The 25,350-nt window shown below is 35.6% G+C and overlaps 2 protein-coding genes across 3 annotated transcripts in view; one reads left to right on the top strand and one right to left on the bottom strand.

Moving 5' to 3' along the window:
• The window catches only part of LOC137640557 (carbohydrate sulfotransferase 3-like), a 12,528-nt gene extending 7,482 nt beyond the window's left edge, over positions 1–5,046 (bottom strand). Inside the window, exons 1-2 of the mRNA XM_068373072.1 lie at positions 5,001–5,046; positions 220–788 (exon numbers count right to left, since the gene is read on the bottom strand). Coding sequence (XP_068229173.1) covers positions 220–554 — 335 coding nt within the window. The 5' untranslated portion in view covers positions 555–788; positions 5,001–5,046. The remainder of the gene's footprint in view (positions 1–219; positions 789–5,000) is intronic.
• LOC137641459 (uncharacterized) overlaps positions 1–25,350 on the top strand; it is a 256,984-nt gene that overhangs the window by 56,955 nt on the left and 174,679 nt on the right. The window lies entirely within an intron of this gene.

Here is a 25,350-nt window from a genome sequence, read left to right as displayed (position 1 = left end):
GCTAAAAGGGCACCGCTGCGAGTCGGTCGGTGCAAATCTGCATCGCTAAAAGAAATGGACTATAGTTGAGTAATTACTATGTTTAATTATTTCTTGATTTGTTCTGATTTGCGTATTGTAGTAGTCCTAAGGATGTATAAGAACAAATACATTTTCAAATACAGGGTAATGGATAAAATATTCAACAGAAAGAAACTTGAAATACATAGAGCATAATACCTGTAAAATGTGTTGGGCAACGCGTTGGCCAATAGCTCGCCCGTGTACGTAGATCCACTTCTCCATGTTGTCCAAAGAATAATGTTTCTTGGAACTTTATTCTTCTCCATTACACCAAGCTCATTTGTACCATTGAATTCACCATCCCCAATAAAGTTAGCTGTGTAGTCAGTTGATGATGAAGTTAATTTGCTGTATGGAAGTTTATCACTGAGTAGCTGAATGAAGTCGTTAGGGTTGTCCGACCCATTATTAAGGTCCAGGTTGTAGAGTAGAAGTGCCATTATAGATAAGGCAATGATCACTTTGACCAATTTTTTTGGCATCTTTATCATATCTAATTGGATTCTTTGGAATTTTACAGATTCGCCGTTGTTAAATATAGATTTTGCTTTTGGTTATGGTGATGTTTTCAGCGCTTTTTGGTTAGTCCTTGAGGCTTTTTCATTCTTCCATACACTTTATATGCCATATGGTCATTCGTATATATTACTTGGATATTACCTTTCAGTTCCATGTAAATTCTGACATATTTTTCACCTGATTTTACATTGTGAAGACCATATTCCCTGTGGAAATAAAAAATATTTAAGTATTGTTATGTTATAATGTCTATACAGCCACTACGTATCTCCTCTCCAACGTGCTTAGTGTTTCCTCTCAAACGTGAATAGTGATTTCTCTCCAATGTTTTAATGGTTAGACTGTACATCCCGTTAAAACATAAGCATGTGTTAAATAATACCCAGGGAAAAGATTACACAGCATAGAATTATTCCAAATAATCCAAACTTACACTTGAAAATGACGTGAGATGCTTTGAAAACAATAACACTGATTATATATTTTGCAATTTAGAACTTAACCTGAAAACCATAAAAGGGTCTACATAAAATTTACTAATTTAAGATAAATCTGAAAACAAAATAGAAGAGTTTTATAAGTTTTACACAAGGGGGTTCTGTTGAATAGAATGCCTTAACTTTTAAACCTTTTTATGTTTCTACGGTATTCAGTTAAAGGTAAGTGACGGTTTAAAATCAAATTTTAAGCCAAAGCGAAGCCACACTATTTAGAATTGCTGATAATAGCCGTAGCTTAGGTATGGGTAACTAATGAATATTGATTCAATAAAAAAACCATTGAGAAATCATCAATACCCATATAAGTTAATGTATGTAAATTACTTGGTTAACATGTACCACGTGATCTATAAAACCTCATAGAATTTATAAATAACTATATGTAAATTTTAATTAATGTCAGTTTATGAAAGGTATATCTGTAAAGTAGAAATTCATCATGTAAATTATATATAAAAACTTCAGGCTTCTGTATAATGTATATTCATATTTGATGAAGCAGTCATACAGATATCAGACAGTTTTTTGGCATTGTCTTGGTTACCTTTTACTCATGTTGTGTCAAATTTAACTGTCAAAGTATCATTCCTAAATAGCTTTTCTAGTAACGTTGGGTCATTGCTCATTCTGGAGTAATATCTCCACTTGGGTGGGATGACATGATCGTACTCTTGCCGTATGTTTAGATGAAGTTTCTATGCTGAGATGCTCACAGCTTCGGCTATTGAAAGGGGTGTGTGGTTTCTACCTCTGCCGTTTACTGGGTGTCTTTTACTAAAGGTAAATGGTGTCAGGTTTCGGTTCCAGTTTCATCAGAATAGATGCTCGCAAGAACGTCAGCCGGCCAAGCCCAACTCCCCATTGTGGTATCCAACCACAGCAGTGGCCTCCCCAGTAAACAGTTGAAACTCATGGTACCAGGCTAGGGTCGATCTGCTACCAAGCGAATGCTAGGCGAACACGTTACCACTATATTAGCCATAATACAGTACGTTTAAAGGATGGCATAATGTCATTGGCCGATGTAAATAGCTGGTACATGGCTCCTTGTTTTCTGTAGCTACCATTTGTTCTGGGATTTCATAATAACATTCCAAGTGTGCAGTTCTTTGTTTGGCCCTCGCTTATTCTCCTTCCTTGCCCCGACCCACACTGTTCCTTACCTATCAATTTACCATGAAAGGTGCAGACATAAAGTTGACTGGTTGCTGTAAAAACAGTGTCTGAAAGAAGGTTTTTGTGTTCAAGTGTTTACATTTTATCTGTATAGATTAAATGATGGGAGAAGTCTGAGAATGTACAGTAGTGGTAAGATGATGAAAAAAAGTAGTGGATACAGTATGAAAGGGTTAATGTTTGTAGGAGGCGCCGGACAGAATGCCGAAAGCCTTAGACCCGACAGCCACAAGCCCGAAGCCGCAATCCCTACACGCCAAGTTAACGACATACCCAAAATCTCGACAGCCATAATCCCTACAGTTTGTCCGAGGTTTTTTGCCAACCTTCAGCCGATGATAGCGAGCGAAAGTATTGTAGCGTCAAACTACGATATTGCAGTTCGAAGAGAAAATGGAAAATGTTAAACGAAACGAATCAGCTGATACCATCATGGCGCCAAAAAATTATTTAATTTCCTTAGTTTGTTTTATGGGTATTTTTTAAGAAACACAGGCATGGTGTGTGTGATTGGTGAATACTGTATCCGTGGTTGACTGTTTGTAGGGTGCTCATATATATATATATATATATATATATATATATATATATATATATATATATATATATATATATATATATATATATATATATTCTTTTTTTCATAACGCATTTATATAATACAGCTCAATATTACTCGCATGGTCCCAGCCCATGAACTCTAATATCGAATTGATTACAGAGTGCTCATAGATTAAGCCAGGTGTTCCATTAATGTATGCTGTATGATAAGAGCACTTGGTTTGTCAGGTGTTAAGAGGAATTGGTCATCAATTTAGATTTTATTATAATTATGTTCGTTAAGAATATTTGAAAAAATATTCTTGTTTAAAAATGTGATGTTTTCATGTGGTTTTTACTGTTGTATGAACTATTGATATGGATTAAAATTATTGATAGATATTGTGACAATTTCTCTCTCTCTCTCTCTCTCTCTCTCTCTCTCTCTCTCTCTCTCTCTCTCTCTCTCTCTCTCTCTCTCAAGTAAACTATAGTCAATTTTTTTAGCGAGGCATAATTGCACCGACTCGCAGGGGTGCCCTTTTAGCTTGGAAAATTTCTTAATAGCTGATTGGTCGGAAGTATTTTTGACCGAATGCCATCATTGTTTTCAAATGATTACCAAGTAATGTGAATCAAAACTTATTTACTAATCTAAATTTCTCACTTAGATATAGATTTTGGCAATTAATAATGTTAAATAAATAGATATATTATAAAGTATCGTGATGGTAAATCTAAATTTAATAACAACACCCGCCGAAGTCAACAACAGGAGCTTGTTTTTGGATGCACCCTGCATAATTTTGTTACTTTTCACATATTTCAACACAAATTGAGACAAATTATACTGAGAATAAAGAAAAATATGTTATTATAAACTTACTTTGAATACCATAATCTACTAAAAACGTGGAATTAATAAAACTAACTAATGGTGAAAATAGCGGTTAGGTAAAAGCAAGACTCGCATAGAGTGGGTCCTGGGTAAAACGAGCATTCTACTCTCAAACACCAAAGAGGGAATGGAAGGGAGATTGTAACTCGAAATTATGAATTGGTTTAATTGTGATTTTTATGCAATTTATGTAACACTACAGTATCCTCAAACCGAAAATGTTGCTATTAATGAAATCTAAATCTTTAAAAAAAATAACCCCTTTCTATACGGTCTTACATCATAGGTCTATGATGTACAATAAGTCTGTATAGAATGGGTTTTCTGTTTTTTTTTTTTTTTCTCGTAAAAGTTTAGATTCTAGTGTATTGTGTAAAATATGTAGCTTGTACACATGCTAAATAAATCAGTGATGTCACACACGCATGCATATGTGTGTGTTCCAACATCTCAACTGAAATCTCTCTGTTACCCTTTTTTTATACGACTTAAGGCTTATGATGGAAGTCCGTATAGAAAGGGTTTGTTATTTTTTTCGTAACGTTTTAGGTTCTATTGATAGCAATATTTTCGGTTGAGGATACTGTGGTGTTGCATGAATTGCATGAAAATCACAATTAAACGAATTCTCCGCCAAGTTACAATCTCCTTTCCATTCTCTCTTTGGTGTTAGATAGTAGAATGCTCGTTTTACCCAGGACCCACTCTATGTGAGTCTTGCTTTAACCGAACCGCTATTTTCACCAGGAGTTAATTTTATCAATTCCACGGTTTTAGTAGATTCTGGTATTGAAAGTAAGTTTATAATAACATGTTTTTCTTTATTCCTTGAATAATTTGTCTCAAATTGTGGTGAAATATATGAAAAGTAACAAAATTATGCAGCGTGCATCCGAAAAAAAGCTCCTGTCGTTGACTTCGGCGGGTGTTGTTATTAAATTTATATTTACCATCACGATACTTTATAATATATTTATTTAACATTATTTATTGACAAAACCTATAATTAAGGGAGAAATTTATATTAATAAATAAGTTTCGATTCACATTACTTGGTAATCATTTGAAAACAATGATGGTATTCGGACGAAAATACTTCCGACCAATCAGCTATTAGGAAATTTTCCGAGCTAAAAGGGCACCCCTGCGAGTCGGTGCAAATCTGTTCCGCTAAAATAATTGACTATAGTTGTGCATGGACACGGTTGTATAAGCATTGTTATCATTATTCACAAAGATCAGCAACTTTTAGCCAAAGGCCTAGATCCTGATTGCGAATCGACGTAAGAAGAAGCGACAGTTACTGGAGAAATCAAACGGCACTTTCTCGAACTTTCCCTCAAACGTAACTGTCTCGTATTTGGAACGGATATTGCCAAGGCTCCCTTCCATGGATCATTAACTCTCATTAATCTTCATTTCATTTCCATGCCTCTTCCACAGATGGGACTCTTATAATTACAGGATTACGTCAAAACTGCTTGACACATTTTTACGAAATTCTCTCCCTGTTAAAATTTGGAGATTATGCGGAAAAGGATTTGCATTTTTATTTTAAAGATGGCGTAAAAAACAAACTGATGTATTTTTACGAAATTTTCACCACAAATAGATCTTTGGCCATTGACGACTCCACTAACTTTGGTACCGGATCCAGATTCTAGTTATTATTATTATTATTATTATTATTATTATTATTATTATTATTATTATTATTATTATTATTATTATTATTATTATAAAACAAATTTCTTAGCTTATATTGGATTGAATTCTAGCATAATCTCTTTATATGAAAGTCAAGGTCTCTCTCTCTCTCTCTCTCTCTCTCTCTCTCTCTCTCTCTCTCTCTCTCTCTCTCTCTCTCTATATATATATATATATATATATATATATATATATAATATATATATATATATACATTTATATATATACAGTATATGTTTGTGTATGTATGTGTGTATATATATATATATATATATATATATATATTTGTATGTGTGTGATAATTTTATTACTAACACTTGTAATTTTCTTTTTCAAGTAAGCCACAAATACTCTTGAATATCGAATTCCTTCAATGCTAAATTTTTCTAGCCGGCGAAGGATTCGAATTTTTGAAAGATTGAAATAAGAGTAAACATTATAATATAGTCTGACGGCTGTATCTAATCATATCGAATTCATGATATGTACTTGATATTCAATTCAAATAAGTATGTAACACTTGTCTGCACCCCGATAATTTTATCACTAACACTCGATTTCCATATTTATTTTTATTTTTTTCAAATAAGTCACAAATACTTATCTCTCTTGACAGCCGAATGGGGTCAAGTCAAATGTTTACTTTGGTTTCTATCGCACATAGGTTCGAATCCTTGCTCGGGCAGAAGTATTTATCGCTAATAGGTTCGAATCCTTGCTCGGGCAGAAGTATTTATCATTAATAGGTTGGAATCCTTGCTCGGGCAGAAGTATTTATCATTAATAGGTTGGAATCCTTGCTCGGGCAGAAGTATTTATCATTAATAGGTTGGAATCCTTGCTCGGGCAGAAGTATTTATCATTAATAGGTTGGAATCCTTGCTCGGGCAGAAGTATTTATCATTAATAGGTTGGAATCCTTGCTCGGGCAGAAGTATTTATCATTAATAGGTTGGAATCCTTGCTCGGGCAGAAGTATTTATCATTAATAGGTTGGAATCCTTGCTCGGGCAGAAGTATTTATCATTAATAGGTTGGAATCCTTGCTCGGGCAGAAGTATTTATCACAGAGTGAATTTGATATTAAACCGCATTATTTTGTGGTTTATTTGAAAAACTAGAACTTATCACACATAATTCCTTTTTTAATTGATTCCTCCCTGAATTAAAGGAAATTTAATATCAATGGTTTTTTGGGGACTCATTGTTTCAAAGTATAAAAGTGTCCTGTCTAATTTATATATACCGTATATATACAGTACATATATATGATAATTTTGCACATTTAGACGTGTTTTTCATATACATGTAAGCTACATATTATACTCCTAGTATCTGGATTCTCTCTACCTCGTGAGGAGAGACCCAAGGGGGAATCAACTCAAAGATAATAGCTTCTGGGTGGCCGGGGAATCGAACCCGGGCCCAAGAAACTGAGGTTCCATTGACTTAGCAACTCGGCCACATTTAGCCTACATATCCATATATATATATATATATATATATATATATATATATATATATATATATATATATATATATATGGATGTTTGCGTGTTTATCGTGTATGTGTGTGTATGTTTCTACTGAACTGAAATCTCTCAGTATTTCAGTCCTCTAGATGATGTCGTATGGACGCAACCAGTCGAATTCTCTCAACAATTTTTCTTTTTCATTATGGCTCATTGCATCTTACCATCATATGTTCTTGAGAGTTTTATGCATACATATTTACATATGTGTGTTTATGTATGTGTTTATATGTGTGTGTTTCTAATGAACTATACAGGGAATGTTTTACCAAGTATTTAGTCGACTGAGGGGACTTATCATTTAGACTGGGTTGAAAGGTGTTAGGCTTGCATCCTCACTCGAAAAGATTTACTGAGAATCTAAAGTTTGAACCGTGTGAAGTTTCTTCTTCTTCGGGGAGAAGATAAGGTGCAGTCTGAAGTCCTAAGTAGTCAACCCTAAGCATAATCAGTCTTATCTTAAAACGTTTCCACATAAAAAATGTTCAACTTCGTTTTCCCTAAATGTAGTTCAATTACAAAAGTTTTTGCAACCAAAAATGTTCAGTTCTAGAATCACTTCACTCCACATAAATGTTGAGTGATAAGTTCTGTGTAATGCACCACGTTGAACAGCTAAAGCATTTGTGAAACCAATTGACCAACGGGGCATCTGGACATATCTTATTTGAACATATAAATTATTGTTTCTTAACCCTAAAATCTTACAAGAAACCAGGCCATGGTTGGAAAACTATCAATAAAGGTTGGAATCTTTTTCTGAATGGCTTTTGCTTACTTAGTCCCTCTCATTGCATTTTTAAAATCTGAAATGCATTTGTAAATGATACCATCACTATAGTTCTCAATGTTCCACACAATGCAAATAGGAATACGTCAGTGGGTCAGTTTGTAACAAGAAGCGATTTGTTTGCACTGAAGCAAGATTCGAATCACTAACCAGTTGAACTCCTCTTAGGATCAGTCTGTAACAAGAAGAGATTTGTCAGCAATGAAGCAAGATTCTATTCACCACCCAGTTGATCTCGCCTTATGGTCAGTTTGTAACAAGAAGCGATTTGTTTGCACTGAAGCAAGATTCTAATAACTACCCAGTTGAACTCGCCTTAAGGTCAGTTTGTAACGAGAAGCGATTTGTTTGCACTGAAGCAAGATTCTAATCACTACCCAGTTGAACTCGCCTTAGGGTCAGTTTGTTACAAGAAGCGATTTGTTTGCACTGAAGCAAGATTCTAATAACTACCCAGTTGAACTCGCCTTAGGGTCAGTTTGTTACAAGAAGCAATTTGTTTGCACTGAAGCAAGATTCTAATAACTACACAGTTGAACTCGCCTTAGGGTCAGTTTGTTACAAGAAGCGATTTGTTTGCACTGAAGCAAGATTCTAATAACTACCCAGTTGAATTCGCCATAGGGTCAGTTTGTAACGAGAAGCGATTTGTTTGCACTGAAGCAAGATTCTAATCACTACCCAGTTGAACTCGCCTTAGGGTCAGTTTGTTACAAGAAGCGATTTGTTTGCACTGAAGCAAGATTTGAATCACTACCCAGTTGAACTCGCCTTAGGGTCAGTTTGTAACGAGAAGCGATTTGTTTGCACTGAAGCAAGATTCTAATAACTACCCAGTTGAACTCGCCTTAGGGTCAGTTTGTTACAAGAAGCGATTTGTTTGCACTGAAGCAAGATTTTATCACTACCCAGTTGAACTCGCCTTAGGGTCAGTTTGTTACAAGAAGCGATTTGTTTGCACTGAAGCAAGATTCTAATAACTACCCAGTTGAACTCGCCTTAGGGTCAGTTTGTTACAAGAAGCGATTTGTTTGCACTGAAGCAAGATTCTAATAACTACCCAGTTGAATTCGCCATAGGGTCAGTTTGTAACGAGAAGCGATTTGTTTGAACTGAAGCAAGATTCTAATAACTACCCAGTTGAACTCGCCTTAGGGTCAGTTTGTTACAAGAAGCGATTTGTTTGCACTGAAGCAAGATTCTAATAACTACCCAGTTGAATTCGCCATAGGGTCAGTTTGTAACGAGAAGCGATTTGTTTGCACTGAAGCAAGATTCTAATCACTACCCAGTTGAACTCGCCTTAGGGTCAGTTTGTTACAAGAAGCGATTTGTTTGCACTGAAGCAAGATTCTAATAACTACCCAGTTGAATTTGCCATAGGGTCAGTTTGTAACGAGAAGCGATTTGTTTGCACTGAAGCAAGATTCTAATAACTACCCAGTTGAACTCGCCTTAAGGTCAGTTTGTAACGAGAAGCGATTTGTTTGCACTGAAGCAAGATTCTAATCACTACCCAGTTGAACTCGCCTTAAGGTCAGTTTGTAACGAGAAGCGATTTGTTTGCACTGAAGCAAGATTCTAATAACTACCCAGTTGAACTCGCCTTAAGGTCAGTTTGTAACGAGAAGCGATTTGTTTGCACTGAAGCAAGATTCTAATCACTACCCAGTTGAACTCGCCTTAAAGTCAGTTTGTAACGAGAAGCGATTTGTTTGCACTGAAGCAAGATTCTAATCACTACCCAGTTGAACTCGCCTTAGGGTCAGTTTGTTACAAGAAGCGATTTGTTTGCACTGAAGCAAGATTCTAATAACTACCCAGTTGAATTCGCCATAGGGTCAGTTTGTAACGAGAAGCGATTTGTTTGCACTGAAGCAAGATTCTAATAACTACCCAGTTCAACTCGCCTTCAAGTCAGTTTGTAACGAGAAGCAATTTGTTTGCACAGAAGCAAGATTCTAATCACTACCCAGTTGAACTCGCCTTAGGGTCAGTTTGTTACAAGAAGCGATTTGTTTGCACTGAAGCAAGATTCTAATAACTACCCTGTTGAATTCGCCATAGGGTCAGTTTGTAACGAGAAGCGATTTGTTTGCACTGAAGCAAGATTCTAATAACTACCCAGTTGAACTCGCCTTAGGGTCAGTTTGTTACAAGAAGTGATTTGTTTGCACTGAAGCAAGATTCTAATAACTACCCAGTTGAATTCGCCATAGGGTCAGTTTGTAACGAGAAGCGATTTGTTTGCACTGAAGCAAGATTCTAATCACTACCCAGTTGAACTCGCCTTAGGATCAGTTTGTTACAAGAAGCGATTTGTTTGCACTGAAGCAAGATTCTAATAACTACCCAGTTGAATTCGCCATAGGGTCAGTTTGTAACGAGAAGCGATTTATTTGCACTGTTTCAAGATTCTAATAACTACCCAGTTGAACTCGCCTTAAGGTCAGTTTGTAACGAGAAGTGATTTGTTTGCACTGAAGTATGATTTGAATCACTACCCAGTTGAACTCGCCTTAGGGTCAGTTTGTAACGAGAAGCGATTTGTTTGCACTGAAGCAAGATTCTAATAACTACCCAGTTGAACTCGCCTTAAGGTCAGTTTGTAACGAGAAGCGATTTTTTTGCACTGAAGCAAGATTCTAATAACTACCCAGTTGAACTCGCCTTAAGGTCAGTTTGTAACGAGAAGCGATTTGTTTGCACTGAAGCAAGATTTGAATCACTACCCAGTTGAACTCGCCTTAGGGTCAGTTTGTAACGAGAAGCGATTTGTTTGCACTGAAGCAAGATTCTAATAACTACCCAGTTGAACTCGCCTTAAGGTCAGTTTGTAACGAGAAGCGATTTGTTTGCACTGAAGCAAGATTCTAATAACTACCCAGTTGAACTCGCCTTAGGGTCAGTTTGTAACGAGAAGCGATTTGTTTGCACTGAAGCAAGATTCTAATAACTACCCAGTTGAACTCGCCTTAAGGTCAGTTTGTAACGAGAAGCGATTTGTTTGCACTGAAGCAAGATTCGAATCAGTAACCAGTTGAATTCGCCTTAGGGTCAGTTTGTTACAAGAAGCGATTTGTTTTCACTGAAGCAAGATTCTAATAACTACCCAGTTGAACTCGCCTTAAGGTCAGTTTGTAACGAGAAGCGATTTGTTTGCACTGAAGCAAGATTTTAATAACTACCCAGTTGAACTCGCCTTAAGGTCAGTTTGTAACGAGAAGCGATTTGTTTGCACTGAAGCAAGATTCTAATAACTACCCAGTTGAACTCGCCTTAAGGTCAGTTTGTAACGAGAAGCGATTTGTTTGCACTGAAGCAAGATTCTAATAACTACCCAGTTGAACTCGCCTTAAGGTCAGTTTGTAACGAGAAGCGATTTGTTTGCACTGAAGCAAGATTCTAATCACTACCCAGTTGAACTCGCCTTATGGTCAGTTTGTAATGAGAAGCGATTTGTTTGCACTGAAGCAAGATTCGAATCACTATCCAGTTGAATTCGCCATAGGGTCATTTTGTAACAAGGAGCGATTTGTTTGCACTGAAGCAAGATTAAAATCACTAACCAGTTGAACTCGCCATATGGTCAGTTTGTAACAAGAAGCGATTTGTTTTCACTGAAGCAAGATTCTAATAACTACCCAGTTGAATTCGCCTTAGGGTCAGTTTGTAACGAGAAGCGATTTGTTCGCACTGAAGCAAGATTCGAATCACTAACCAGTTGAATTCGCCATAGGGTCATTTTGTAACAAGGAGCGATTTGTTAGCACTGAAGCAAGATTCGAATCACTAACCAGTTGAACTCGCCTTATGGTCAGTTTGTAATGAGAAGCGATTTGTTTGCACTGAAGCAAGATTCGAATCACTAACCAGTTGAATTCGCCTTAGGGTCATTTTGTAACAAGGAGCGATTTGTTTGCACTGAAGCAAGATTCGAATCACTAACCAGTTGAACTCGCCATAGGGTCAGTTTGTAACAAGAAGCGATTTGTTTGCACTGAAGCAAGATTTGAATCACTACCCAGTTGAACTCGCCATAGGGTCAGTTTGTAACAAGAAGCGATTTGTTTGCACTGAAGCAAGATTTGAATCACTACCCAGTTGAACTCGCCATAGGGTCAGTTTGTAACAAGAAGCGATTTGTTTGCACTGAAGCAAGATTCGAATCACTAACCAGTTGAACTCGCCATATGGTCAGTTTGTAACAAGAAGCGATTTGTTTGCACTGAAGCAAGATTCTAATAACTACCCAGTTGAATTCGCCTTAGGGTCAGTTTGTAACGAGAAGCGATTTGTTTGCACTGAAGCAAGATTCGAATCACTACCCAGTTGAATTCGCCATAGGAGCAGTTTGTAACAAGAAGCGATTTGTTTGCACTGAAGCAAGATTCTAATAACTACCCAGTTGAATTCGCCATAGGGTCAGTTTGTAACGAGAAGCGATTTGTTTGCACTGAAGCAAGATTCTAATAACTACCCAGTTGAACTCGCCTTAAGGTCAGTTTGTAACGAGAAGCGATTTGTTTGCACTGAAGCAAGATTCTAATCACTACCCAGTTGAACTCGCCTTAAGGTCAGTTTGTAACGAGAAGCGATTTGTTTGCACTGAAGCAAGATTCTAATAACTACCCAGTTGAACTCGCCTTAAGGTCAGTTTGTAACGAGAAGCGATTTGTTTGCACTGAAGCAAGATTCTAATCACTACCCAGTTGAACTCGCCTTAAAGTCAGTTTGTAACGAGAAGCGATTTGTTTGCACTGAAGCAAGATTCTAATCACTACCCAGTTGAACTCGCCTTAGGGTCAGTTTGTTACAAGAAGCGATTTGTTTGCACTGAAGCAAGATTCTAATAACTACCCAGTTGAATTCGCCATAGGGTCAGTTTGTAACGAGAAGCGATTTGTTTGCACTGAAGCAAGATTCTAATAACTACCCAGTTCAACTCGCCTTCAAGTCAGTTTGTAACGAGAAGCAATTTGTTTGCACAGAAGCAAGATTCTAATCACTACCCAGTTGAACTCGCCTTAGGGTCAGTTTGTTACAAGAAGCGATTTGTTTGCACTGAAGCAAGATTCTAATAACTACCCTGTTGAATTCGCCATAGGGTCAGTTTGTAACGAGAAGCGATTTGTTTGCACTGAAGCAAGATTCTAATAACTACCCAGTTGAACTCGCCTTAGGGTCAGTTTGTTACAAGAAGTGATTTGTTTGCACTGAAGCAAGATTCTAATAACTACCCAGTTGAATTCGCCATAGGGTCAGTTTGTAACGAGAAGCGATTTGTTTGCACTGAAGCAAGATTCTAATCACTACCCAGTTGAACTCGCCTTAGGATCAGTTTGTTACAAGAAGCGATTTGTTTGCACTGAAGCAAGATTCTAATAACTACCCAGTTGAATTCGCCATAGGGTCAGTTTGTAACGAGAAGCGATTTATTTGCACTGTAGCAAGATTCTAATAACTACCCAGTTGAACTCGCCTTAAGGTCAGTTTGTAACGAGAAGTGATTTGTTTGCACTGAAGTATGATTTGAATCACTACCCAGTTGAACTCGCCTTAGGGTCAGTTTGTAACGAGAAGCGATTTGTTTGCACTGAAGCAAGATTCTAATAACTACCCAGTTGAACTCGCCTTAAGGTCAGTTTGTAACGAGAAGCGATTTTTTTGCACTGAAGCAAGATTCTAATAACTACCCAGTTGAACTCGCCTTAAGGTCAGTTTGTAACGAGAAGCGATTTGTTTGCACTGAAGCAAGATTTGAATCACTACCCAGTTGAACTCGCCTTAGGGTCAGTTTGTAACGAGAAGCGATTTGTTTGCACTGAAGCAAGATTCTAATAACTACCCAGTTGAACTCGCCTTAAGGTCAGTTTGTAACGAGAAGCGATTTGTTTGCACTGAAGCAAGATTCTAATAACTACCCAGTTGAACTCGCCTTAGGGTCAGTTTGTAACGAGAAGCGATTTGTTTGCACTGAAGCAAGATTCTAATAACTACCCAGTTGAACTCGCCTTAAGGTCAGTTTGTAACGAGAAGCGATTTGTTTGCACTGAAGCAAGATTCGAATCAGTAACCAGTTGAATTCGCCTTAGGGTCAGTTTGTTACAAGAAGCGATTTGTTTTCACTGAAGCAAGATTCTAATAACTACCCAGTTGAACTCGCCTTAAGGTCAGTTTGTAACGAGAAGCGATTTGTTTGCACTGAAGCAAGATTTTAATAACTACCCAGTTGAACTCGCCTTAAGGTCAGTTTGTAACGAGAAGCGATTTGTTTGCACTGAAGCAAGATTCTAATAACTACCCAGTTGAACTCGCCTTAAGGTCAGTTTGTAACGAGAAGCGATTTGTTTGCACTGAAGCAAGATTCTAATAACTACCCAGTTGAACTCGCCTTAAGGTCAGTTTGTAACGAGAAGCGATTTGTTTGCACTGAAGCAAGATTCTAATCACTACCCAGTTGAACTCGCCTTATGGTCAGTTTGTAATGAGAAGCGATTTGTTTGCACTGAAGCAAGATTCGAATCACTATCCAGTTGAATTCGCCATAGGGTCATTTTGTAACAAGGAGCGATTTGTTTGCACTGAAGCAAGATTAAAATCACTAACCAGTTGAACTCGCCATATGGTCAGTTTGTAACAAGAAGTGATTTGTTTTCACTGAAGCAAGATTCTAATAACTACCCAGTTGAATTCGCCTTAGGGTCAGTTTGTAACGAGAAGCGATTTGTTTGCACTGAAGCAAGATTCGAATCACTAACCAGTTGAATTCGCCATAGGGTCATTTTGTAACAAGGAGCGATTTGTTAGCACTGAAGCAAGATTCGAATCACTAACCAGTTGAACTCGCCTTATGGTCAGTTTGTAATGAGAAGCGATTTGTTTGCACTGAAGCAAGATTAAAATCACTAACCAGTTGAACTCGCCTTAAGGTCAGTTTGTTACAAGAAGCGATTTGTTTTCACTGTAGCAAGATTCTAATAACTACCCAGTTGAACTCGCCTTAAGGTCAGTTTGTAACGAGAAGCGATTTGTTTGCACTGAAGCAAGATTCGAATCACTACCCAGTTGAACTCGCCTTATGGTCAGTTTGTAATGAGAATCGATTTGTTTGCACTGAAGCAAGATTCGAATCACTAACCAGTTGAATTCGCCTTAGGGTCATTTTGTAACAAGAAGCGATTTGTTTGCACTGAAGCAAGATTCGAATCACTAACCAGTTGAACTCGCCATAGGGTCAGTTTGTAACAAGAAGCGATTTGTTTGCACTGAAGCAAGATTTGAATCACTACCCAGTTGAACTCGCCATAGGGTCAGTTTGTAACAAGAAGCGATTTGTTTGCACTGAAGCAAGATTCGAATCACTAACCAGTTGAACTCGCCATATGGTCAGTTTGTAACAAGAAGCGATTTGTTTGCACTGAAGCAAGATTCTAATAACTACCCAGTTGAATTCGCCTTAGGGTCAGTTTGTAACGAGAAGCGATTTGTTTGCACTGAAGCAAGATTCGAATCACTAACCAGTTGAATTCGCCATAGGAGCAGTTTGTAACAAGAAGCGATTTGTTTGCACTGAAGCAAGATTCTAATAACTACCCAGTTGAATTTGCCATAGGGTCAGTTTGTAACAAGAAGCGATTTGTTTGCACTGAAGCAAGATTCGAATCACTAACCAGTTGAATTCGCCATAGGGTCATTTTGTAACAAGGAGCGATTTGTTTGCACTGTAGCAAGATTCGAATCACTACCCAGTTGAACTCGCCTTAGGGTCAGTTTGTAACAAGAAGCGATTTGTTTGCACTGAAGCAAGATTCTAATAACTACCCAGTTGAATTTGCCATAGGGTCAGTTTGTAACAAGAAGCGATTTGTTTGCACTGAAGCAAGATTCGAATCACTAACCAGTTGAATTCGCCATAGGGTCATTTTGTAACAAGGAGCGATTTGTTTGCACTGAAGCAAGATTCGAATCACTAACCAGTTGAACTCGCCATATGGTCAGTTTGTAACAAGAAGCGATTTGTTTGCACTGAAGCAAGATTTGAATCACTACCCAGTTGAACTCGCCATAGGGTCAGTTTGTAACAAGAAGCGATTTGTTTGCACTGAAGCAAGATTCTTATAACTACCCAGTTGAACTCGCCTTAAGGTCAGTTTGTAACGAGAAGCGATTTGTTTGCACTGAAGCAAGATTCTAATAACTACCCAGTTGAACTCGCCTTAGGGTCAGTTTGTAACAAGAAGCGATTTGTTTGCACTGAAGCAAGATTCTAATAACTACCCAGTTGAACTCGCCTTAAGGTCAGTTTGTAACGAGAAGCGATTTGTTTGCACTGAAGCAAGATTCTAATCACTACCCAGTTGAACTCGCCTTAAGGTCAGTTTGTAACAAGAAGCGATTTGTTTGCACTGAAGCAAGATTCTAATAACTACCCAGTTGAACTCGCCTTAAGGTCAGTTTGTAACGAGAAGCGATTTGTTTGCACTGAAGCAAGATTCGAATCACTACCCAGTTGAACTCGCCATAGGGTCAGTTTGTAACAAGAAGCGATTTGTTTGCACTGAAGCAAGATTCTAATAACTACCCAGTTGAATTCGCCATAGGGTCAGTTTGTAACAAGAAGCGATTTGTTTGCACTGAAGCAAGATTCGAATCACTAACCAGTTGAACTCGCCATAGGGTCAGTTTGTAACAAGAAGCGATTTGTTTGCACTGAAGCAAGATTCTAATCACTACCCAGTTGAACTCGCCATAGGGTCAGTATGTAACGAAGCGATTTGTTTGCACTGAAGCAAGATTCGAATCACTACCCAGTTGAACTCGCCATAGGGTCAGTATGTAACGAAGCGATTTGTTTGCACTGAAGCAAGATTCTAATCACTACCCAGTTGAACTCGCCTTAAGGTCAGTTTGTAACGAGAAGCGATTTGTTTGCACTGAAGCAAGATTCGAATCACTACCCAGTTGAACTCGCCATAGGGTCAGTTTGTAACAAGAAGCGATTTGTTTGCACTGAAGCAAGATTCTAATAACTACCCAGTTGAATTCGCCATAGGGTCAGTTTGTAACAAGAAGCGATTTGTTTGCACTGAAGCAAGATTCGAATCACTAACCAGTTGAACTCGCCATAGGGTCAGTTTGTAACAAGAAGCGATTTGTTTGCACTGAAGCAAGATTCGAATCACTACCCAGTTGAACTCGCCATAGGGTCAGTTTGTAACAAGAAGCGATTTGTTTGCACTGAAGCAAGATTCTAATAACTACCCAGTTGAATTCGCCATAGGGTCAGTTTGTAACAAGAAGCGATTTGTTTGCACTGAAGCAAGATTCGAATCACTAACCAGTTGAACTCGCCATAGGGTCAGTTTGTAACAAGAAGCGATTTGTTTGCACTGAAGCAAGATTCGAATCACTACCCAGTTGAACTTGCCTTAAGGTCAGTTTGTAACGAGAAGCTATTTGTTTACACTGAAGCAAGATTCGAATCAGTAACCAGTTGAATTCGCCTTAGGGTTAGTTTGTAGCAAGAATGGATTTGTTTACACTGAAGCAAGATTCGAATCAGTAATCACTTGAACTTGCCTTAAGGTCAGTTTGTAATGAGAAGCTATTTGTTTACACTGAAGCAAGATTCGAATCAGTAACCACTTGAACTTGCCTTAAGGTCAGTTTGTAACGAGAAGCTATTTGTTTACACTGAAACAAGATTCGATTCAGTAACCAGTTGAATTCGCCTTAGGGTTAGTTTGTAGCAAGAAGGGATTTGTTTACACTGAAGCAAGATTCGAATCAGTAATCACTTGAACTCGCCTTAAGGTCAGTTTGTAACGAGAAGCTATTTGTTTACACTGAAGCAAGATTCGAATCACTACCCAGTTGAACAACTCGCCTTATTCTTCACTCGATGTCTTTCGTCCCTGACAGTCTGCAAAATCCAAATGGCGAAAAAACGACAGGTGCTAAATGACAGACGAGTGACAACGAGAACATTTGAGAACAGGTATGGTCGCTCGCTGCTCAGCCTCGGATTTCAATGGTTTCTTCAATTGTTTTCCGCTTGTCTATTCATGACATCTGTGTCAATTGTTAAATTGCTAACAAAACTGGGACATTAGTTTTATTTTATCGATCAATTAGCGTTCAATAAGGTGATATTTGGCAACGATTAAAAGGAAGGAGAGTCAAGGGAAATTGGTTATGATAATGACTCGCATCTGATTATATCAAATTTACATATATGAATATTCAGTGACGGTCCAAAATAACACATCAGTCTTCATCAGTTATCGTAGTTCTACAAATTTTCTTGTCTATTGAACAGGGCAACTTCACTTTTTGAATTTAAAAGTTTGTTCTTCAATTTTTTTGTGTGCTTTATCTATTTTAGTGGGTAGTATATAATTCAAATATGAATAAAATCACCTTACAAGTTTACGATCTTTTAAGTGACCAGTATAAATGTTCTTGACGTGGCTTATAACGTGAAACCTGTGTACATCTTTTGTACGTTTAGATATGGGAACCCTTTGCCATTAATTCATCGAATAATTATTTCACTGGTTTTAGACATACAGGAAATATTTCACAAGTTTATATTTTATACATATGAAAGAAGAGTTTTTGGAAATCTGAATCCGGGACCAGTTCGCTTTAATGAACACGAGAGTGGTACGTTTGTGAGTTATTTTCTGTAGATATGAATTACAGTGAATTAGATATTCAATGAATTAATGGCAATGAGTTCAGAAATCTAAACGAAGTGATGTGCATAGGTTTCTCAATATTAGCCCAGTTAAGAACATTTTAAAAGAACACACATAAAAGATTGTGAACTTATATAGCGATTTCTCTCATGAAGAACATTTCAAAAGAAAACATAAAACATCGTGAACTTATAAAGCATTTTCTCTCATAAAGAACATTTTAATAGAACACATAAAAGAAGGTGAATTTATAAAAGCGATTTCTCTCATAAAGAACATTTTAAAAGAACACACATAAAAGATCGTGAACTTATAAAGCAATTTCTCTCATGAAGAACATTTCAAAAGAAAACATAAAAGATCGTGAACTTATAAAGCGATTTCTCTCATAGAGAACATTTTAATAGAACACATAAAAGAAGGTGAACTTATAAAAGCGATTTCTCTCATGAAGAACATTTCAAAAGAAAACATAAAAGATCGTGAACTTATAAAGCGATTTCTCTCATAGAGAACATTTTAATAGAACACATAAAAGAAGGTGAACTTAAAAAACGATTTCTCTCATGAAGAACTTTTCGAAAGAACACACATAAAAGAAGGTGAACTTATAAAGCGATTTCTCTCATGTAGAACATTTCAAAAGAAAACATAAAAGATCGTGAACTTATAAAGCGATTTCTCTCATAGAGAACATTTTAATAGAACACATAAAAGAAGGTGAACTTATAAAAGCAATTTCTCTCATAAAGAACATTTTAAAAGAACACACATAAAAGATTGTGAACTTATATAGCGATTTCTCTCATGAAGAACATATCAAAAGAAAACATAAAAGATCGTGAACTTATAAAGCAATTTCTCTCATAGAGAAAATTTTAAAAGAACACATAAAAGAAGGTGAACTTATAAAAGCGATTTCTCTCATAAAGAACATTTTAAAAGAACACACATAAAAGATCGTGAACTTATAAAGCGATTTCTCTCATGAAGAACATTTCAAAAGAAAACATAAAAGATCGTGAACTTATAAAGCGATTTCTCTCAGAGAACATTTTAATAGAACACATAAAAGAAGGTGAACTTATAAAAGCGATTTCTCTCATAAAGAACATTTTAAAAGAACACACATAAAAGATCGTGAACTTATAAAGCGATTTCTCTCATGAAGAACATTTCAAAAGAAAACATAAAAGATCGTGAACTTATAAAGCGATTTCTCTCATAGAGAACATTTTAATAGAACACATAAAAGAAGGTGAACTTATAAAAGCGATTTCTCTCATAAAGAACATTTTAAAAGAACACACATAAAAGATCGTGAACTTATAAAGCGATTTCTCTCATGAAGAACATTTCAAAAGAAAACATAAAAGATCGTGAACTTATTAAGCGATTTCTCTCATAGAGAACATTTTAATAGAACACATAAAAGAAGGTGAACTTATAAAAGCGATTTCTCTCATAAAGAACATTTTAAAAGAACACATATAAAAGATCGTGAACTTATAAAGCGATTTCTCTCATGAAGAACATTTCAAAAGAACACACATAAAAGATCGTGAACTTATAAAGCGATTTCTCTCATAGATAACATTTTAATAGAACACATAAAAGAAGGTGAACTTATAAAAGCGATTTCTCTCATAAAGAACATTTTAAAAGATCACACATAAAAGATCGTGAACTTATAAAGCGATTTCTCTCATGAAGAACATTTCAAAAGAAAACATAAAAGATCGTGAACTTATAAAGCGATTTCTCTCATAGAGAACATTTTAATAGAACATATAAAAGAAGGTGAACTTATAAAAGCAATTTCTCTCATAGAGAACATTTTAATAGAACACATAAAAGAAGGTGAACTTATAAAAGCAATTTCTCTCATAAAGAACATTTTAAAAGATCACACATAAAAGATCGTGAACTTATAAAGCGATTTCTCTCATGAAGAACATTTCGAAAGAACACACATAAAAGATCGTGAACTTATAAAGCGATTTCTCTCATGTAGAACATTTCAAAAGAAAACATAAAAGATCATGAACATATAAAGCGATTTCTCTCATAGAGAACATTTTAATAGAACACATAAAAGAAGGTGAACTTATAAAAGCAATTTCTCTCATAAAGAACATTTTAAAAGATCACACATAAAAGATCGTGAACTTATAAAGCGATTTCTCTCATGAAGAACATTTCGAAAGAACACACATAAAAGATCGTGAACTTATAAAGCGATTTCTCTCATGAAGAACATTTCAAAAGAACACACATAAAAGATCGTGAACTTATAAAACGATTTCTCTCATAAAGAACATTTCAAAAGAACACACATAAAAGATCATGAACTTATAAAAGCGATTTCTCTCATAAAGAACATTTTAAAAGGACAAACATAAAAGATGGTTAACTTATAAAAGCGATTTCTCTCATGAAGAACATTTCAAAAGAACACACCTAAAAGATCGTGAACTTATAAAGTGATTTCTCTCATGAAGAACATTTCAAAAGAACACACATAAAAGATCATGAACTTATAAAATGGATTTCTCTCATAAAGAACATTTCAAAAGAACACACATAAAAGATCATGAACTTATAAAAGGGATTTCTCTCATAAAGAACATTTCAAAAGAACACACATAAAAGATCATGAACTTATAAAAGGGATTTCTCTCATAAAGAACATTTCAAAAGATCACACCTAAAAGATCGTGAACTTATAAGGCGATTTCTCTCATAAAGAACATTTCAAAAGAACACACTTAAAAGATCGTGAACTTATAAAAGTGATTTCTCTCATGAAGAACATTTCAAAAGAACACACCTAAAAGATCGTGAACTTATAAAGCAATTTCTCTCATAAAGAATATTTCAAAAGAACACACCTAAAAGATCGTGAACTTATAAAGCGATTTCTCTCATGAAGAACTTTTCGAAAGAACACACATAAAAGATCGTGAACTTATATAAGCGATTTCTCTCATAAAGAACATTTTAAAAGATCACACATAAAAGATCGTGAACTTATAAGGCGATTTCTCTCATGAAGAACTTTTCGAAAGAACACACATAAAAGATCGTGAAATTATAAAAGTGATTTCTCTCATGAAGAACATTTCAAAAGAACACACATAAAAGATCGTGAACTTATAAAAGCGATTTCTCTCATGAAGAACATTTCAAAAGATCACACATAAAAGATCGTGAACTTATAAAATCGATTTCTCTCATAAAGAACATTTTAAAAGGTCAAACATAAAAGATGGTGAACTTATAAAAGCGATTTCTCTCATGAAGAACATTTCAAAAGAACACACCTAAAAGATCGTGAACTTATAAAGTGATTTCTCTCATGAAGAACATTTCAAAAGAACACACATAAAAGATCATGAACTTATAAAATGGATTTCTCTCATAAAGAACATTTCAAAAGAACACACATAAAAGATCATGAACTTATAAAAGGGATTTCTCTCATAAAGAACATTTCAAAAGAACACACATAAAAGATCATGAACTTATAAAAGGGATTTCTCTCATAAAGAACATTTCAAAAGATCACACCTAAAAGATCGTGAACTTATAAGGCGATTTCTCTCATAAAGAACATTTCAAAAGAACACACATAAAAGATCGTGAACTTATAAAAGTGATTTCTCTCATGAAGAACATTTCAAAAGAACACACCTAAAAGATCGTGAACTTATAAAGCAATTTCTCTCATAAAGAATATTTCAAAAGAACACACCTAAAAGATCGTGAACTTATAAAGCGATTTCTCTCATGAAGAACTTTTCGAAAGAACACACATAAAAGATCGTGAACTTATATAAGCGATTTCTCTCATAAAGAACATTTTAAAAGATCACACATAAAAGATCGTGAACTTATAAGGCGATTTCTCTCATGAAGAACTTTTCGAAAGAACACACATAAAAGATCGTGAACTTATAAAAGTGATTTCTCTCATGAAGAACATTTCAAAAGAACACACATAAAAGATCGTGAACTTATAAAAGCGATTTCTCTCATGAAGAACATTTCAAAAGATCACACATAAAAGATCGTGAACTTATAAAATCGATTTCTCTCATAAAGAACATTTTAAAAGGTCAAACATAAAAGATGGTGAACTTATAAAGCGATTTCTCTCATGAAGAACATTTCAAAAGCACACACATAAAAGATCGTGAACTTATAAAAGGGATTTCTCTCATATTTGGATACATATTTTACCCGATGAAATAAGATTACATGTTATTACAGAATAGACTGAAGAGCCAGTTAATGGATGTAGTAAATATCTAATATTTTTTGAGCAATTGGTGACCTACTTATATCATTATATATATTATTATTTTGATATAAATCTAAGTTTAGATGCATATCAAGATTATAGATAATCTAGATATCAATATTTGCGTTAGAATTTATATACAGGTATATTGAGTGACCAACTCTGGACCTCGAGTAGCTTTTGTATATATATATATATATATATATATATATATATATATATATATATATATATATATATATATATATATATAGAAGGATGAAGAGGACAGCAAGAAGACTTTCTTATCATCCTACATATTTATTCTACACCAACGTTTCGGGAATCCATTCCCATCATCAGGTCCACATAAAACACGAAATTATATTTACATTAGAAATTAATAATACATTTTTGCTTAAAATTGCTTTGCTATATATATATGTATATATATATATATATATATATATATATATATATATATATATATATATATATATATATATATATATCATTGTACCTGCAAATATATATCCTTAGCATTAAGAGCCAGTATTATTTTAGTGTTAGTCTCTCTCGCTGTGTTCAATATTTATACAGGAATGAAATTCATTCCAAGAATGCCAATCAAGTTCCTTTTTTATAATTTTGAGTTATTTTGAAATTAGACTGATTATTTATAGTTTTTCTTTACCCACCGATGATTATTAGGAAATGTCATGCTTTAGTTTAAAGGTAAACATCAAGTTCGGTTATGAGAATATGCTCTGTCGTGTATTTAATTGACTTGTAGAATTAAGACTTAATCTGTGACTTAGAGAAACAAATCTTAAGGTTTGGGTTCCTGATTATTATTATTATTATTATTATTATTATTATTATCATTATTATTATTATTATTATTATTATTATTATTATTGTTATTATTATTTTATTAATATTATTTCTACTACTACTACTACTACTAGCCAAGCTACACCCCTAGCTGGAGAACCAGATTACTATAAGCCCAAGGTCTCCAACAGTGAAAAATAGCCCAGTAAGGAAAGGAAATAAACTACAAGAGAAATAATGAACAATTGAAATAAAATATTTTAAGAAAATTAACAATATTGAAATCAACAGGATATGCCAGCGAGGGAGAGTTGAACCAAGGATAATCGGTTATTTAGTTTTATAGTTGGTGTACATATTGCCCGATATTTATGACACAGGATGAAAAATCGTACCAGCTGAGGGCATGGTGCAAAAACCTAGTTTTATCCCATACATGTACAGGGGGGTAAAAGGTAAACCCTCGACTTTGAACATTATACTGGCCATAAATGCTAATTCTAATGGAAAATCGTTGAACACTGATTGGACCACGTGTCTATGTTAATAGATTAAGAAAGAAGATCTGAAGGCCAATTCTGCCAGAAGAGAGGTTAGTGGATATATGAATGTGGCGAAGAATATTCCTCTTGTTTCACTCACTCAATGGATTGCCAATCAATTAGACCCTGTAAGACTTGACGAAGGTTGGTGTGATAGAAGAAACTTCGAGTCAAAAGAAGGTACTATAACATGAGAGTTGAAAGCTTATATTTTACAGCTGAAGTTGAGCATAGCTGAAAAGGATCACCCTCTGAACCAGTGATGTGGGCTGTAGAAGCAAGATCCGACAAAACGTTCAAGAAGCTAAAATAATAGTATGTTTCTTTTTAGAGTTCAAAGAGGTGGGAAGCTTAGTGAAGTAATGACAATGCAAATGAAAAAGAGAATAAACTAATGTGCAGAAACTCTCAGTAATAAGAAACTCCATACCAAACCCAGTGCAGGAGATGTTGTATCGCAAGAACTGAAATAGCAACCTGCCTACTTGGCAGAGTAAAAGCTGCATAGCATACTTGGAACATATTTGATGATGTTTCTGATACATTCGCTAATCTCAGCCGGCAGCCAATATTGATTCGTGGTCTTGACCTGCAGAGGCTGGAGAGATCAAGCGCAGCTGCTATAGGGGATGAAGCAAGTCTAGATCTCTTTTCACGGAAGCAGAGGCCATAAAACTCAATTCCATCAACATAGGCAGCCCTCAGAGAACACACAAACTATATGGCCTATCAGGCTGGTATCATCTGGGATTCAGGCAATCTTTACCAATCCAGTTACAAACAATCCTGTTGAGTGAGGGCGGATACAGAAAGATGAGACTTGACAGATCTGTTGAACAACACTACCCCCTATTGCAACTCTGTCGGAAACTTACAAAGTGTTCCGGTAAGTAAGGTTGCAAAGAATAATGAAAGGTCTTACAGTCGGTGCTCCCCTGCACATCACTCTGCACCTCAGTATGTGAACAGTAGGAGCTATTGGACCAGTGGCATGGTTTGAACATTGGGTTGCAAAGCCTATGAAATCTTATAACTGCAAATAATTCAAAGCAAAAACATGAACTTTGGACGACTAATTTGGCGGCCATCTTGAAAAAAAAAACTGCCCTCTTAGATTTTCAATTGGCCAATCTGACAAGTTTGAGTAGTATCACTTGGAAAACAATTGTCAAATTTTATTCATGTATCATCATTTGTACATTCCCCTCAAAATTGCTGTTATCTCCTGTACTAATATAAAACTTAAGGTCATCTACATAAGCAA

The sequence above is a fragment of the Palaemon carinicauda genome, chromosome 5 (assembly GCF_036898095.1).
Source record: "Palaemon carinicauda isolate YSFRI2023 chromosome 5, ASM3689809v2, whole genome shotgun sequence".
NCBI classification, from domain to species: Eukaryota; Metazoa; Arthropoda; class Malacostraca; order Decapoda; family Palaemonidae; genus Palaemon; species Palaemon carinicauda.
The sequence above is the reverse complement of the archived record's forward strand: the minus strand, read 5'-3'. Positions and strand labels throughout refer to the sequence as shown.